Source organism: Diabrotica virgifera, chromosome 6 (genome assembly GCF_917563875.1).
Source record: "Diabrotica virgifera virgifera chromosome 6, PGI_DIABVI_V3a".
Lineage (NCBI taxonomy): Eukaryota > Metazoa > Arthropoda > Insecta > Coleoptera > Chrysomelidae > Diabrotica > Diabrotica virgifera.
Genome location: NC_065448.1, coordinates 240488259 through 240505549, shown reverse-complemented (window position 1 = coordinate 240505549; position 17291 = coordinate 240488259). Strand labels below are relative to the sequence as shown.

Sequence of the window (17291 nt, the reverse complement as noted above, 5' to 3'; positions counted from 1 at the left end):
CACTTTCCACCTTCTTCTGGGTCGACCTCTTCTCTGACGTCCTCCATTTTTACTTGACAGTAGTATTTTGGGTACCTAGTCTACCCTCTTAAATCGGCTTATCTCGCAATACAATAGATGTACCTATTAGTCTAGTCGCAACATAGAGGGTCCCTTGGACACTTTTAGGTCGCCGCGATTTAATGGTGGTATTATAGGTTTTTTGAGTCGCTGAATCCAATGGAAGCAGTCTGGAAGCCCAAATGTGGTGCGTTTAATTGTTATTAACAAATTATGGTAAAATTAGGTGTTTTTCAGGAATTATTAGAAGGCCTGTAAATAAACTGATAGTGTTAAGGTCTTCTCTGGTGTATTTTTGGTCGCTGAATCGAATGCGACTAGTCGCGATTACTCAAAATGTGTTCTTATTTTGTTAATAACAAAACAATAGTTTATTCGCCAAAAAACTTCGCCGAAAAGCTCGAAATGCGCTATCTACAGCAAGTTTGTAGTCTTCTTCATAGTATTTTTATACGCTAAATGCGCTAAATCGATTGCCGCTAGTCGTGATAGCTTAAATGACATTCCTACTTTGTTATTAATAAATTATTGCAAAAAGAACGGTTTATAGTACGTTTACTCACGGTTTTTGTTCTACATTTTAAAAAACCACTTGGATTGACATGAAATTTGGCATACACGTATCTAACACGTCAATCAAAACAAGTGATATTGTGCCGATGTCTGCTTTTACCCTGGGGGTGATTTTCACCCCTTTTGGGGGGTGAAAAAAGAAACCTTTAAAATAAGTCCGGAAGTGGATAAACTAATTAATTCCAAGCAACTTTTGTTCTATACAACTTTTTTACTAAGTCAATACTTATTAATCCGGAGTTATTTGGTTTTTTTCTACCAGTGACAGTGCTCTAGCGACAATCTCTATTGAACACAAAATAGCTGAGTCCCTGGATCTTGGAGAATTATTAAAAGACTTTTTCCGTGCCAAGGCAAGAAGAATGTTACTTACTTATCAAAGTAACTGTGTAATTATTGATATGGATAGTGAGTTTTTGGATATTAAAGCATGTTAATCTATAGTCATGTAGTAAAATTTCATGAAAATATTGCAAATACCTATATGTTTTTAAGCGTGTTCAAATAAAGTGTAAAATGGCGTATTAAATAATTTAGCACAAATCATACATAAATAAAAATACAATCTTGGCGATAGATGAAGGAAGTTGGTGAGTCATGGGGTCTACCAGCGAGGTGACGTAGGGGGCGGCGGTCGCCGAACTTGCCCAGGGCGGCAAAATACCTAGGGCCGGGCCTGTATCGAGAAGCACGTGGGCTATAGATGGTATTGAGGAGCACGTGGACAGGTGGGTGACTGTAACGACAGATAGAGAAGAATGAAAAAGGATTAGGGAGACCTATGTCCAAAGATGGATCGAAGAAGACTAATCAGATAGATCAATTTTTAAAGTGTGATATATTATTAATTTCAAAATTTTATTTTAAAATTTTAAAAGTTATTTTAAAATTTCACCTTGTATTATCTTTTCATAATAGACACGTCTAAGGCTAAGTCTACTTCTTTTTAACTTAAATATAGGTGGTGGACTATGCTAGACTATCGTGAATCACCCTGTACGTTTAAAGTTATATTATTTTAAAAATCGCTAATTTAAATTTAACAGTTGATGTGTTTACATTGAGATCAGGTTGTTAAGCAGCTTATAAACCAATATAATATACAGGGTGTTCCATTAAAAATAAAGCTTTTAGATTATGCTAGACTTACTTGAATCACACTGTACATTTAAATTTTTGTTTAAAAAGCTATTCTTCTTCTTAAAGTGCCCTCCCCTCAGTGAAGGTTGGCTACTACAATTGCAAACTTTTGTCTGTCTTCAACTGTTCATATTAGCGATTCAAAATTTAGCCCTGTTCATTGTCGGATATTTCTTAGCCACGACATTATTTTCCTTCCTAGTTAGATCTTTCCATTCATTATAGTTGAGCATATTGGTACTTTATTATTTCAATACGTTTCAGCTTATCAGTACGTAGCCTAGGTATGAGTTATTAACTCTTAAACGCCCAAGGGTGGGTAAAAAATGTCCACTTAAAGCGTATTCCCTTGTAACATATTTATTACGTGTTTAATTTTTTTTTAATTATTTATTTTTAAAAAGACAGCCCATTATCGAATGTTAATTTGGTTCTACCAATATTTTTGAAAATAAGAGCAACATCTTGAGTTAAATATGGATGGGCATAAAAAGTACACCCTTGGCAAAACTTGTTACTAAAGGTTTCTATATAATTTCTCGTTGGTAGGAAGATAATCCATATCATTATCGATGTATAATTACATAATCTACATAATTATCCGCCAATGAGGAGGCTGAAAGAAAGAATATGGAGAAAATCGACAAATCTGAATTACTGGCTTTTACTAGTATGTTAATTTTGATGTACATTGTAATTTTGTTGTAAGGTTTGTAAATTGTTCATATTAATATTTTACAAGATGCTGTGTTTATTAAGCATAAGATTTTTAAGTTTAATCCATTTTCAACAACTCTCAATAAATATATTAGCTATTTTCGAGGTGGACATTTTTTACTCGCCTTTGGGCGTACATGGAACCTAAAAAAGGTTGGGCGTTTAAGGGTTAAAAAGGAATTGGAAAGCGCTCATTTATATGTAAAAATATCTAAAAAAAGGACAGAAATAATTTTATTCCATAAAATAAATTGAGGTAACCACTGCAACCATCTTTAAATAAATCCAAATATTTTGATTCACTTGGATATGAAATGTTTATTGGTCTAGGTACTCAAATATATATCTGAATCATTTCACCTGGTTTGTCTGATCTGCCACTTGTAACATTTTTAAAAAACAAAATAAATTTGGATGCAGCGAACACAAAACACCATGTGTTAAATAAAATTCTCAAAAACAAAAAAACAGGAGTAATTCACAAAAATAAATGACCTGATATTAATTTTCTAAAAATAAACAAAACATTTTATGTGGGGATAATCGTATGCTATATTATTTTTTGAATGAAAACAACTGTTTGATTTTGAACTTGTGCAGTGTTACTCAAAGTTTTTAGAGAGCGAGTTTTTACCTGCGATTAGTTGTTAATTTGATTCATTGGTATATTGAATCTATCGATATTGGCCCAAACCTAAATTCTCTGTTGGTATTGTGATTCGCAAGATTTAAAAGCAGCGAAAAGATGAGGATTAGTAAGTTATTAAGAAAAAAATTAAATTTTTGAAATTTATTTAAATTTTTTTGCTTTTTTATTTTTTTTGTAAAATTATAAGAAAAATGAAAAACTTATTAACGCTATAGTGTCAACATGAGTGCATAAAAACTTCCCCTATTTTTTCACGGTTTTTTAAAGATATTTTTGTGTTTTTTACCTTTTATTAAGAATTGCTAATTTTATTTAACATTTTCCTAATAATATGTCCTTACTAGTTAAGTTGTGTTTTTAGAGTGTGGTGACTTATGGAATAACTAAATTTATGGAGTTGTTAAAAAATAATAAGCTTGTACAGGTCCAATTTTTTTATATGCTTTGGATGTACAAAGTAATCTCTATTTGCAGCAGCAAATTTGTTATAGGAATTGACCTTTATATTTTTGTGTTTTCTTTTTTTTAATGGCATAGACATAGTGATTTAGACAGTTTCAATCGATTCTTTGATCAGACAAATGCACAATGCTATTCTTAACACAATATGGACTGACAATAATTAATAAATACCACTCGCTTATCATTAAGCGGCCATCAAGATATTTTTGACAGACAATTAATACTGGACTCAGATATTATGTTGTTACATTTAGGATAAAGACGGAACAAATCTAATCTTTCACACGTCCATGGAAAAGTCGGACTAAAAATATATTTTTTTTCTGAACTCCTTTCGCTTCCATACCTCTATTTTCTTTGCTTCTTGCTGATTCGTAATCCTGTCTCCTTCATTCATCTTATATCTACCTCGTTTCCTTCTCTTTCCGTGTTCCTTATGGTTACTTACTCCTTTTCAGATATGAACCTGGATATTTGTTCCTGTTTCATCGACTTCGAAAAAGCGTTCGACAGGGTCCGACATGAAAAACTAATAGAATTATTGAAAAACAGATATATAGACAGACGAGATTTACGAATTATCATAAATCTGCATTGGAATCAAAAAGCCAATATAAAGATAGAACACAAAAATCCGAGAATAATGATATAAAGAGAGGGGTAAGACAGGGTTGTGTTCTGTCGCCACTACTGTTTAACCTATACAGTGAAGCCATATTTCAGGAAGCGATAGCGATGGAAAGCGATAGCTAAGTGATGGAATCTCTATAAACGGAAGAATAGTAAATACCATAAGATTCGCTGATGACACCGTTATAATGGCAGACACCCTGGAATCGCTACAAGAATTGCTAAATAGAATTAACGATTATTGCATTCGATACGGACTAAAAATAAACAAGAAAAAACTAAATTTATGATCGTCTCAAAAACAGAACATGGAAATGAAAGGTTAATGATAGAGCAAACCCAAATAGAAAAAGTAGAGACATACAAATATCTGGGAACCTGGGTCGATGACAAAAATGACCAAAGCAAAGAAATTCCGATAAGTCCGAATTGAAACTGCAAGGCAAGCATTTATAAAAATGAAGACACTGCTTACAAACAAAGACCTTCAGTTACCTCTCAGATTGAGGGCTCTAAGATGCTACATATTTTCTATATTGCTATACGGAATGGAAGCTTGGACGTTGAAGAGACAACACATAAGAAGAATAGAAGCATTTGAAATGTGGTGTTACAGAAGAATATTGAAAATACAGTGGGTTCAAAGGATTACGAATAATGTTGAAGTGCTACAACGTTTAAATAAGAAGTTAAAAATTATGAAGGGTATAAAAACTAGAAAACTGGAATATTTGGGTCACATTACCAGAGGAGAAAAATACGAGGTGCTGAGAATTATTATGCAAGGAAGGATCCAAGGAAGAAGAAGCATAGGAAGAAGACGCATCTCCTGGCTGAGGAACCTTAAAGAATGGTTTAATTGTAGTCCATTACAACTGTTCAGAGCAGCAGCAAACAATGTGACCATAGCCATTATGATATCCAACCTCCGATAGGAGAGGGAGCTTTAAGAAAAAGACTCCTTTTCAAATTTTAACACCTTTCCAAAACTATCAACATCCTCTGCTCCTTTCATTGTGATATATTTGCTATTATTTGTTATAGGTCTCCTCTCATTTCCATGTATTGAGTTTTTGTTTGGTTTATTATTAGTCCGTTTTTTTTCGCTTCTTCTTCAAATTTCTGGAAAATTTTTCTAGATATTTTTTTGTTCTCGCCAGTATCACCACATCATCCGCGTACGTTATGGGTCTAGGACGTTTCATCGCCGCCGTTTCGATGCCGCCAGTTCGATGCCGATGCCGGCCGATCCATCGCCAGTCAATTAATCGCTATCTGATATATTTCCGAATTTTCGACAGTTACAATTATTAGTTATTTTTAGTACTAATTAGGAATTGTAGGAAATGCGAGATATGACGGCGATGAAATGGACTGGCGATGAACCGGCGGCATCGAAACGGCCGGCGATGAACCGGCGGCATCGAAACGTCCCATTCCGTACGTTATGCACTGTTGCTTGCTATTGAAAATAGTCCTGTTTGTGCTCATATTTGATTTACCAACGAGTTTTTCTAATTCTAGGTTGAATAAATTCGTTGATAACGGATCCTCTTGTTTTAAACCTCTATTCTCTGTAAACTGTCTTCAAAAGATGGGTTCCATTGTTAAGCTGTTTAAGATGTTCCTTAGCGTCATTCTCACTACAACCTTATAAACTTTTCTGGTATTTGTAATGTTCTCATGGCCACATTTATGGAGTCATATGTCTATTTAGAATCGATAAATAACGAATATAATGCCGAATCGTATCTCATTATTCTCTTGCTAATAATTTTTGCAAATATTTTATAGACCACTTCTAATGGTGCTGTACCCCTATAGTTTTCGCACTCTCTTTTGTTCCCTATTTTATAGATAGGACAAAAATAATAGCGCTATTCCATTGATTTTTCATTTCTTCCTTTCGCCAAATTACTAATGTCAATCGCAATCCTTTCTTTCAGTGTTTCGCCATATTGAGTACGTTCTTTAACGGTAAAATATTGCAAAACCTCTAAATTTTAAAGAACCGCTTGGATTGACATGAAATTTGGCATACAAATAGCTAACAAGTCAAAGAAAAAAGAGATATTGTGCCGATATGTGCTTTTGCCCCGGGGGTGGCTTTCACCCCCTCATGGGGGTAAAAAGATATTCGTCCAAAGTAAGTCCGGAAATGGATAAACTGACTAATTTTAAGTAACTTTTGTTCTATAGAGTTTTTTCACTAAGTCAATACTTTTCGAGTTATATGCCAGTGAATATGTTCATTTTTTCAACACGCTTTTAGACAGTTTTTCGCAAATAACTCAAATAGTAGCAGTATTTTGTCGAAAAAACATTCTTAGCAAAAATATAGCCTGTAAAAATTAAAAAAAATGGTGTATATATCACGTCTGTATACCTAGTAGAAGCAGAGCTATAGCTAATTAAAAATAGGTTCATATTCGTCAAATTCCAAATGGAAAACTTTAACGTGAAATAACCAAAAATGAAGCACATTTCGGGTAAAACTCACTACAACTTATTTAAAGTGTTTAAAAAAAGCTTCATTTTTGTTATATAAAAAAAATTTTAGCATTAAAAGTAAACAAGTTACGCTCAAAATAAAGTTAGTCACTTTTTGTTGTAAAAAAAATCGGGAAAATCACCCCCTAATTAGTATCTCAAATGAACTTAATCGTTACGACTTCACAAGTTTCTTGACTCGTGTATGTATTGTTTATATGATCTGTAAGTTTCATCGGTTCAAAGTCCTTATTTTTGAAAGGGGTGTAGTTAAAAGGGGTTGAACGAGCCACTGATCACGAATGTATGCAAATTTAGAAACACCAAATCTTAATCAATTTTTGTCTAACAGAAAAACAAAAAAATACATGATATTCAGAAAAGTAATGCTGACTTTTTTTGTTTTTCGAGATTTTTGGTATCTCTAGCATAAAAAAAAAGCATATTTTTCAAAATGAAAATTTTTCAAAATTTTACTTTAAAACCAAATTTTTTCAAAAATAAACACTTTGAATCGATGAAACTTACAGATCATATAAACACAACATATAATAAGTAAAATAATTTGTAGAGCGGTAACGATTAATTTCATGTAAGTTGCTAATAAGGGGGTGGTCTTCCCGATTTTTTTGCCAAAACAAAAGGGACCAACTTTATTTTGAGCGTAACTTGCTTAAATTTAATGCTAGAAACTCTTTATAAAAACAGAAATAAAGCTTTTTTTACACGTTTTAAAAAAAGTTATAATAGATTTTCCCCAAAAGTGCTTAATTTTTTGGATATTTCACTTCGAAATATTCTATTTGAAATTTGGTGAATATGAATCTATTTTTCATTGGCTATAACTCTGGTTCTACGAGGTCCAGAGACCTAACGCGTACACCATTTTTTTTACATTTTTACAGGCTATATTTTTGCTTAGAACATTTTTTTTTTCGACAAAATACTTACTTTTTGAGTTATTTGCGAAAAACTGTCTAAAAATGTAGTTATTTTGTTGAAAAATGAACATATTCACTCGCAAATAACTCGAAAAGCGTTGACTTGGCGAAAAAGCTCTATAAAACAAAAGTTACTTAAAATTAGTCAGTTTATCGATTTCCGGACTTATTTTGGACATATATTTTTTCACCCTCAAAAGGGGGTGAAAGTCACCCCCCCGGGCAAAAGCACACAATATCACTTTTTCTTTGACATGTAAGCTATGCTTATGCCAAATTTCATGTCAATCCAAACGGTTCTTAAAAATTTAGAGCAAAAACCGTGAAAGAATGTACTAATTCCTTAAAAATTTCATCAGAGATACACACTCCTGCCCATTTGTTATTTTTAGGTCTCTTATTATTTGTTTGACTTCATTCAAAGTTAGTTTCCCGCACGTCCTGACTTCTTCTGCTTTGAGGCACTAGAGGAGCTCTAGTTCTTCTGGTTAATCTGTATTTAATAGACCTTCGAACTATTCAACCCACCTGTTTAATTTTTCTGTTGTTTCTCCTAGAAGTGAGTGTTCTTTGTTTTCTTCTTCTGTCTAGTTTCTCTGGATTCCTTAATTGTTTACCCCTTGTTTATGTAAGCCTCTTCTATATTTTTAAATAACTTTTCTAGTTGTTTCCATTTCTTCTTTCTTCAAATTCTTTAACTTTTCTTCATCTAGGGCATCGTTTTCTCTATCGTATTTTGGGTATTTTCTCTGTCTCTTTGTAGTTTTGCACTATTTCTTCTTGCCAGAGCATTCCCACATTCTTTATATACACTGTTTCAATACACTTTTCCGCTGCTTTCGATATTCATTCTTCTTGTACTTTCTGTTTGACTGGATTCTCTAGCTTTTTATTTGATTCTTCTTCTAGTCTGTTTATTACCTATTTCTCTTGCAGGCGCTCTAATTGGCAATTTAGTTTGTCATTAACAAGTTTTTTGAATATTGTTAATTCTTCTTTTAATTTGATCTGATTAAGGAAAATGTCGGGGTGGCTACAACCTCAAAAAAGATTCAAGAACAATAACTGCAATGAATGGTCACGTTAAATGTAGAGTAAACATAGAAAAACTATATGGAATGAAGGATAAAACTGTTAGAAGTTGATGGAAGCAGATGTAGAAGAAACCGAGGGGACGATGGAAGGACTGTGTGGCAGGGGACTTGAGAGAGAAAGATTTAAGTGAGGAAGACACGATGGACAGAAAAGAGTGACGAAGAAGAGTAAGGAAGAGTAAGACTAAGGAAAGCTGAGGAAGAAGAAGAAGAAGAAGACAAGAATACAAAATTTCGAAACATAAAATATTTTACATTGTCCACTATGATAATTACGAAATGCGTAAGTCAGCAGAGGTCAATTCACTGCAATATACAGGGTGTAACAAAAATACAGGTCACAAATTAAATCACATAATCTGAGACCAAAAATAGTTCGAATGGACCTCTTACCTTAGTACAAATGTACATATAAAAAAGTTACAGCCCTTTGAAGTTACAAAATGAAAATCGATTTTTTCGAATATATCGAAAACTATTGGAGATTTTTTATTGAAAATGGACATGTGGCATTCTTATGGCAGGAACATGTTACAGAAAAATTATAGTAAAATTTGTGCACCTTATAAAAATTTTATGGGGGTTTTGTTCCCTTAAACCCCCCAAACTTTTGTGTACGTCTCAATTAAACTATAGTTGTGCAACCATTAGTTAAATTCAATATTCTTAAAACTTTTTTGCCTCTTAGTAGTTTTTCCATAAGGCAGTTTTTATCGAGTTGAGGCTTATTTTTTAATATGTTTACATAAAAATTTTATGGGGGTTTTGTTCTTTTAAACCCCCCAAATGTTTGTGTACGTTCCAATTAAAATATTACTGCGGTATCATTAGTTAAACACAGTGCTTGTAAAATTTTTTTGCCTTTTTGCAATGGTACTACAATAATAATTTAATTGGAACGTACACAAAAGTTTGGGGGGTTTAAAGGAACAAAACCCCCATAAAATTCTTATGGGGTGTCCAAATTTCACTATAATTTTTTTTAAGATGTGTAAAAATTCTCTAATTGTTTTTGATATATCCGAAAAAATCGATTTTCATTTTGTAATTTCAAAGGGCTGTAACTTTTTTATGTGCATATTTGTACTAAGGTAAGTTAGGTTCAATTGAACTATTTTTGGTCCCAGAATATGTGATTAAACTTATGACCTGTATTTTTGTTACACCCTGTATATGCAGATACTCTTAAAGTTTTTACTTGGACGTTTTTTGGTATTTTTTACGAAACTGTAGGTACGTCATTTCCGTTTTGAATCCTGTCCACTAATTTTTCTATGAGATGTTAAATTGATATTTATACCCCTTCCTTTCTGGTCAAGAAATTGTTTATTTTTTAATATTAAGTACGATATAGTTAAGAAAACTCAACTTTGTTAACCTACGCTAGTTATTTTTTTTATTAATATCATTTTTATTTTAAAATAGTTACGGGAATAGTTTATGTTAGTGTATAAATATCGCAGAATGTTTGTGTCCAACGAATGACAATAAAAATATCAAGACCGCGCTGTTTTTCTAAGATATATGAACCACAAGAACCCTAAAAATAATTTTGGCGCCACCTGCGATCTGAAATACAAATTTAATGAAAAAAATACTAAACAGCTATTAGATTCGTATATTTTTGCATCTACTTTACGGTAATTGATAAATTAAATGTACTTATTTATAGATATAGTAGATCAGTTATTTTTAGTCCCATTAAGAATAAATCACATTATCGTCAAGTTACGTATTCACAACATGTAAATACATTCTAAAATACTGAAATCATTTTTTCTCTTATAGTCCAGAAAGCCACTGCGCATCCGCTAGGAAAAATATTCTAATTCGGATTTTTTGCACATTCTTACTCAAAAAGGACCCCTTTTAACAAATTTGCATGTTGCCAGGACCAAAAGTTGGTCAAAAAATTTTTAAACGTTTTTTTTTGTTTTTTTGACATATAAGCGATTAAAAATTGAAAAATTGCGAAATCGGCCATGTTTAACCCTCAAAAACTATGTGAAAAACTGAAAATTTGAATGTTGCCAAGGTAGGTAGATATTCTTTAAACATCGATTGATGAAATCCCGAAGAGTTTTTTGCCATACAATATCAAAAACCCCTTTGTTTTTTAATTGCCAATCAAGCGTGCGCGACACTATTTTCCAGCGTTGCATGTGTATACAGTATGGTGCAAATGAAAGGAATAAATTCGTTATTTCGTAAAACGGTGACTTTAAGGAAAAATCCCAAAACAGGTCGGTTTTTATTTTTAAGTTATGATATTGTGGCATATATAGTATACTAGTGACGTCATCCATCTGGGCGTGATGAAGTAATCGATGATTTTTTTAAATGAGAATACGGGTCGTGTACTGGCTCATTTGAAAGGTTCTTCAATTCTCTATTCAGTAATATAAACATGTACATAATTCTTTATACAGGGTATATTTTTCAAAAATACTTATTAGTTTTCTCAGAATTCGAAAAAAATAAATTCTTTTAAAAAGAGTTCGACCGAAATTTTGGGCCTGCGATCTGAAAAGGAATAAAGTATTATACATTTTTGAAATCAGTATTTTAAAAGCTATTAAATGAGGTGTCACATGATGTACTTTACCATTTAAAAAAATCAAAGTTATGCCTGCCACCTGAAGAGGGATCGCGTAAAGTTCGAAACGTTGATGCTATAATATACTATGGTTAGTTTAAAAATCGACCTATCCGAGCGTTTTGCTTATATTCTTAAAATAAACAAGTTAACAGGGGGGGGGGGGCAACACTTATTCCACCGCACTGTAGAACAATTTGGTATTGAAGGATAACTTTCACTTTGGATGTCTGGGTTTGGGTCTAGTTATACCATACTATAAATCTGTTTTAATTTTCAATTAAAAAGATAAAGCAATTTTTTTAGTGATAATAGTTAGTAATAAACAGTTAGATTCCTTAGATTTCTGTTCTGGAGCCTAATTATATTATCATAAAATAGGTAGTATATTACAGAGTAAACCAAACGTCTTAAAACGTCTAATTATCTCTTATGTAGATGCTCCAAATTATACAAAAACAGGGATACAACGATTTTGTAACATGAAGATCTGCAATTTGATGTTTGTAACTTTGTCAGATTTACCACTGTTCTGATATCATTAGTCATTTTGGTTTTTTAAATACAACGCCCTGTATATTATACCTTTATTTAACATATAAAACAAAAGCCTAGAACGCCTAATTGTCTCAATAAATTGTTGGATTCAAACTATATACAGCCGTTGATTGAAGTATTGGACGGTATTACGGTCTTACGGAGTTTTCTATAGCTGAATCTATCTAACCAAGTGTTCAAAATATCCTCTATTGTTAATTTGATAGTATCCTAAGTCCTCAACGATGGTAGAATGCGTATATGTATTACATTTCTCGATGTCTCTAGAAATGAATGTGGATTCGTCAATAATTATTTGGGTTAGCTCTGCAGCACTTGTTAGTTCAGTTTTATAAATTCTACTTTTCAAGTATTCCCAATAAAAATACTATTTAAGATTCAAATCAGGTGAACCAGGAGGCCATTTAGTACTATGTGTCTAGTGGACCAATCCGTCGTCCGGAAAATGTTTGATCTACATTATACCGCCGAACATTTACAACAAACTGAGATCCTTTTGCTGAAACCATATTTATGTCATTAAAATATTGACCCCAAACTTGTTTTTCAGCGCAGAGCGCAGGTATAGTTTCCTTTCTAAGAAGCATTTCATAAAATTATTATCGCTTGTTAAATAATATCCTTCTACATATATAAAGGACCGATTAACTGAGTACTCACTATACCAGACCATATATACCGTTTTCAGTAAAATTTCATAAAAAATTATGTATAATTTATTCCTTAGAGTACAAGTAGTCCTCATAGGAACTTATTTTGGATTTGGATATAATGTAAATGTATTCATTTTAGTATGCCAATATTAGAGAAATCTTAAACAAAACAATAATTGATATAATATTATTATAACTATTTTTTAAAGCTGTTTTTAGTACATATTGTTGCTAGTGTCAAAAAGTTACAAGGTAGTTGTAATAATAAATTTTAAGCCATTAAGGAGACTGAACTGAAAATTTAAATCCATATTTAAATAATGAAATATCATTTTTTACACAAACTTCATTACAAAGAGTGCACTATACATTATTCAAGATGCATATAAGGCCTAAGTGCCTTGCGTCATTAATCCATATTTAAAAGGGATTAAATAAAGTTTATAAATGGAATCGAAAAAAAAAACAAACATAGAACTGACAATATATACTTAATAATAGCTGTGTTTGTTACTTTATACATAGTCCACGAAAAAAACACGTGGATAAGCATTTTTCTTTTTTTATGTTACTGCCACACAAGCAGTTCACAACATAACCTAGCATTTTGTTGTTTACAAAATTTAATTGGTTTCATTTTCATGATCATCCTGCCTCAAAAGCCCACTGCTAAACATAGGCCTGTTCCACGTGTTTATAACCTAATCTATATTGCGCCGCTCTCATCCAATTTTATTTAGACTTCTTAAATAAATTACAACAGCATTTTAAAGAGCTATATGATGCTGAAGAAACGCTGAATAGGAATGAATACGAAACACATATAAGTGCTACAATCAATGACGAAGAGGTAGAAGCAAAGATCAAGAAGCTAAAAAACAGAAAATTACCTGGAACGGATGGTATACCCAATGAACTTTTAAAATATGGAACTTGCAAGCAAACTGTCGCAACTCTTTAAAAAAATTTTAAACGAAACAGAAACACCAGAGAAATGGCATAAGAGCATCACAATCCCCATATTTAAAAAAATTACAAAAAACTTACCCACAAAACTACAGAGGAATAACCTACTTAAATACAACGATGAAACTTTGCACGGGTATTCTTAAGGGCAAACTGGAAAGACATCTTCTTCTTCTTCAGCCTGTGTTCGTCCACTGCTGGACATAGGCCTCTTCCATTTGCTTCCATCGATTTCTACTCTTGGCAATTCTCATCCACTGTTTGCCCGCGACTTGTTTGATATCATCTGTCCACCTCTATAAATATGAAAGACATAAATATCACTAATGCTGAAGAACAACAAGGTTTTACAAAGGGGCGATCTATAACAGACGCAGTATTTATAATAAAACAAATAAAAAACATCTATAGAGTTCGGCATGCCAGCGTATATTTGCTTCATTGATTTGACGAAGGCGTTTGACAGAGTTCGCCTGGGAGAAATTCTAAACATATTAATAGAAAATAAAACACCGACCAGCATAACAAAGATAGTCCATAACCTAAATAACAACAACGTAACCAAAGTTAGAGCAGAAGACCAGTTCACTGAAAATATTCCAACAGCGGGAGGAATTAGACTAGGAGACAGTTTAAGCCCCTTCTTGTTTAACCTACTCATGGGAAAAATTATAAACAAAGTAACATCTCTTAATCTGGGATATAGAATGGGCAACAAAAGAATTGGTGTGGTGTGTTAAGCAGATGATGCAACAATTATTGCTGAATCAGAAGATGATCTTCAGAGACAGCTCTTTCAGTTCTTTGAAGTAAGCCTCCAACTAAATATGAACATTTCTACTAACAAAACTAAATGTATGACAACATCAAAAGATCCGCTGAGATGTAAGTTAGTGGTTGAGAACAATCCCATAGGACAGGTGATGCAATTCAGATATCTGGGCATAGATATATCAAGCATCCACGATCACCCCCTCTTGGGGGTGAAAAAATATTCGTCCAAAATAAGTCAGGAAATGGATAAACTGGCTAATTTTAAGTAACTTTTGTTCTATAGTTTTTTTTCAATAGTCAATACTTTTCGAGTTATTTGACAGTGAATATGTTCATTTTTTCAACAAAATAACCACGCTTTTAGACGGTTTTTCGCAAATAACTCAAATAGTAAGTATTTTGTCGAAAAAACATTCTTAACAAAAATATAGCCTGTAAAAAATTTAAAAAAATAGGTTCATATTCGTCAAATTCCAAATGGAATACTGGAAATAACGTGAAATATTCGTGAAATAACCAAAAATTACATTTTACTCATTACAACTTATTTAAAGTGTCTAAAAAAAGCTTCATTTTTGTTTTATAAAAAAAATTTTTAGCATCAAAAGTAAACAAGTTACGCTCAAAATAAAGTTAGTCCCTTTTTGTTTTGGTAAAAAAATCGAGAAAATCACCCCCTAATTAGTATCTTAAATGAACTTAATCGTTACGACTTCACAAGTTTCTTGCCTCGTGTATGTATTATTTATATGATCTGTAAGTTTCATCGGTTCCAAGTCCTTATTATTGAAAGGGCTGTAGTTAAAAGGGGTTGAACGAGTCACTGATCACGAATGTATGCAAATTTAGAAACACCAAATCTTAATCAATTTTTGTCTAACAGAAAAACAAAAAAATACATGATATTCAGAAAAGCAATTCTGACTTTTTTTGGTTTTCGAGATTTTTGGTATCTCTAACAATTTTTAAGTTATTTTGAAAAAAAGCATATTTTTCAAAATTAAAATTTTTAAAAAATTTTATTTGAAACCAAATTTTTTCAAAAATAAGCACTTTGAATCGATGAAACTTACAGATCATATAAACACAACAGAATTAAAATTATGTGTGGAGCAGTAACGATTAATTTCATTTAAGTTGCTAATTAGGGGGTGGTCTTCCCGATTTTTTTTTGCCAAAACAAAAGGGAGCAACTTTATTTTGAGAGTAACTTGCTTAAATTTAATGCTAAAAACTTTTTGTAAAAACAGAAATAAAGCTTTTTTTAAACGCTTTAAAAAAGTTATAATGGATTTTCCCCAAAAAGTGCTTAATTTTTTGGATATTTCACGTCGAAATATTCTATTTGAAATTTGGTGAATATGAATCTATTTTTCATTGGTTATAACTCTGGTTCTATGAAATCCAGAGACCTGACGCTACACCATTTTTTTTATATTTTTATAGGCTATATTTTTGCTAATAACGTTATTTTCGACAAAATACTTACTTTTTGAGTTATTTGCGAAAAACCGTCTAAAAATGTGCTTATTTTGTTCAAAAATGAACATATTCACTCGCAAATAACTCGAAAAGTGTTGACTTGGCTAAAAAGCTCTATAGAACAAAAGTTACTTAAAATTAGTCAGTTCACCCATTTCCGGACTTATTTTGGACATATATTTTTCACCCCCAAGAGGGGGTGAAAGTCACCCCCAGGGCAAAAGCACACATCGGCACAATATCACTCTTTTTCTTTGACATGTAAGCTATACGTATGCCAAATTTCATGTCAATCCAAGCGGTTCTTTAAAATTTAGAGCAAAAACCGTGAAAGAATGTACTCCTTGCCAAATACTGCCCATCCCTAGCCTCTAAAACGCTGGAACTCACATGGTTGATTGTCTTTTCCTCTTCTAATTGCATGCCCTAAATAGATATAGCTAAAAACCTGATGTACTTCGGGCCCACCTACTCTCATAATATCACTTGGAACTAAATTGATCATGTTTTTTAAAAGTTTATGTTCAGGTCTACTTGTTCTATTGCATGTTTTAGTTCTTCCATCATCTTAAGGGCACTTACTCTACCCAAAACCCTAACACTAGACTTTAGCGAGAAGGTTAAACGAACTTTACTTTTTAGTACGTGCTAAGGGGGGTTGGTGAGTCTGGAGTTCATTAGGATGAGAAGGGTTCCTGTCTCTATCTACCACAAATACCAAGTCTCCTAACCTTAAGTACTAATGTAATATCTGAATGTTTCTTACTGACTTACATGCCCATTAAACGTGCGTATGTGGGTAATATGTGTGTATGTGTGTGACTACTTTTATCTGTTATTCATTCTAAATCTTTTTTTAGGGAGGTTAGTACAGATCCAGGACGAAATGTCGGTGCTGGAAAGATTTATAATGTTTCTTTCCGAATTTGGAGGCACGGCATGCCTGGTATTCATCGGCTGTTTAGGCTGCCTCAGTGCTAATGGGACCATCATATCTTTTGGATTTGGTTTTGCCATTATGATGGGAGTACAGGTAAGGAATACAATTATTATTTATTTAGCTAAACAAATAATGGCATAGGGCTTAAAACATTACAATTATACGTACATCATATAATTAAGAAATTAAGGATATTTTCTCGAGCTTTGAAGAAGCTGCGTTAAACATCGATCTAAAAATAAATAAGACAAAACAAAATACATGGTCGTCTCAAAACAAGAACTTTGGCGAATAAGGCAAAACTGCTATAAACAATCATAACTTCGAAGTGGTTAAAGAATTTAAATATCTAGGAGCAACAATCACAAATGACAACAAAATAGAGCGAGAAGATGAAACGCGAATAATGACAGGAAAAAATCTTTCTTTGCCCTGCAACATCTAATGAAGTCAAAACTTTTTTCACGAGGTGCAAAAGTTCGGATATATAAGACCATACTACGACCAGCAGTCGCGTATGGAAGCGAAACATGGACGCTAACAAAAAGAGAAGTAAATAAATTGCT

At 32.5% G+C, this 17291-nt stretch overlaps 1 protein-coding gene across 3 annotated transcripts in view; it reads left to right on the top strand.

The window, feature by feature from the left end:
- Positions 1–17291, top strand: part of LOC126887420 (aquaporin-like) — a 77171-nt gene that overhangs the window by 39303 nt on the left and 20577 nt on the right. For 2 of the 3 annotated variants that reach the window (XM_050654934.1, XM_050654933.1), the window contains exon 3: positions 16646–16818. In XM_050654934.1, the coding sequence (XP_050510891.1) occupies positions 16646–16818 (173 nt within the window). Of the gene's footprint in view, positions 1–3053; positions 3246–16645; positions 16819–17291 lie in introns of those variants that run through there. The other variant, XM_050654935.1, reaches the window with a different exon arrangement.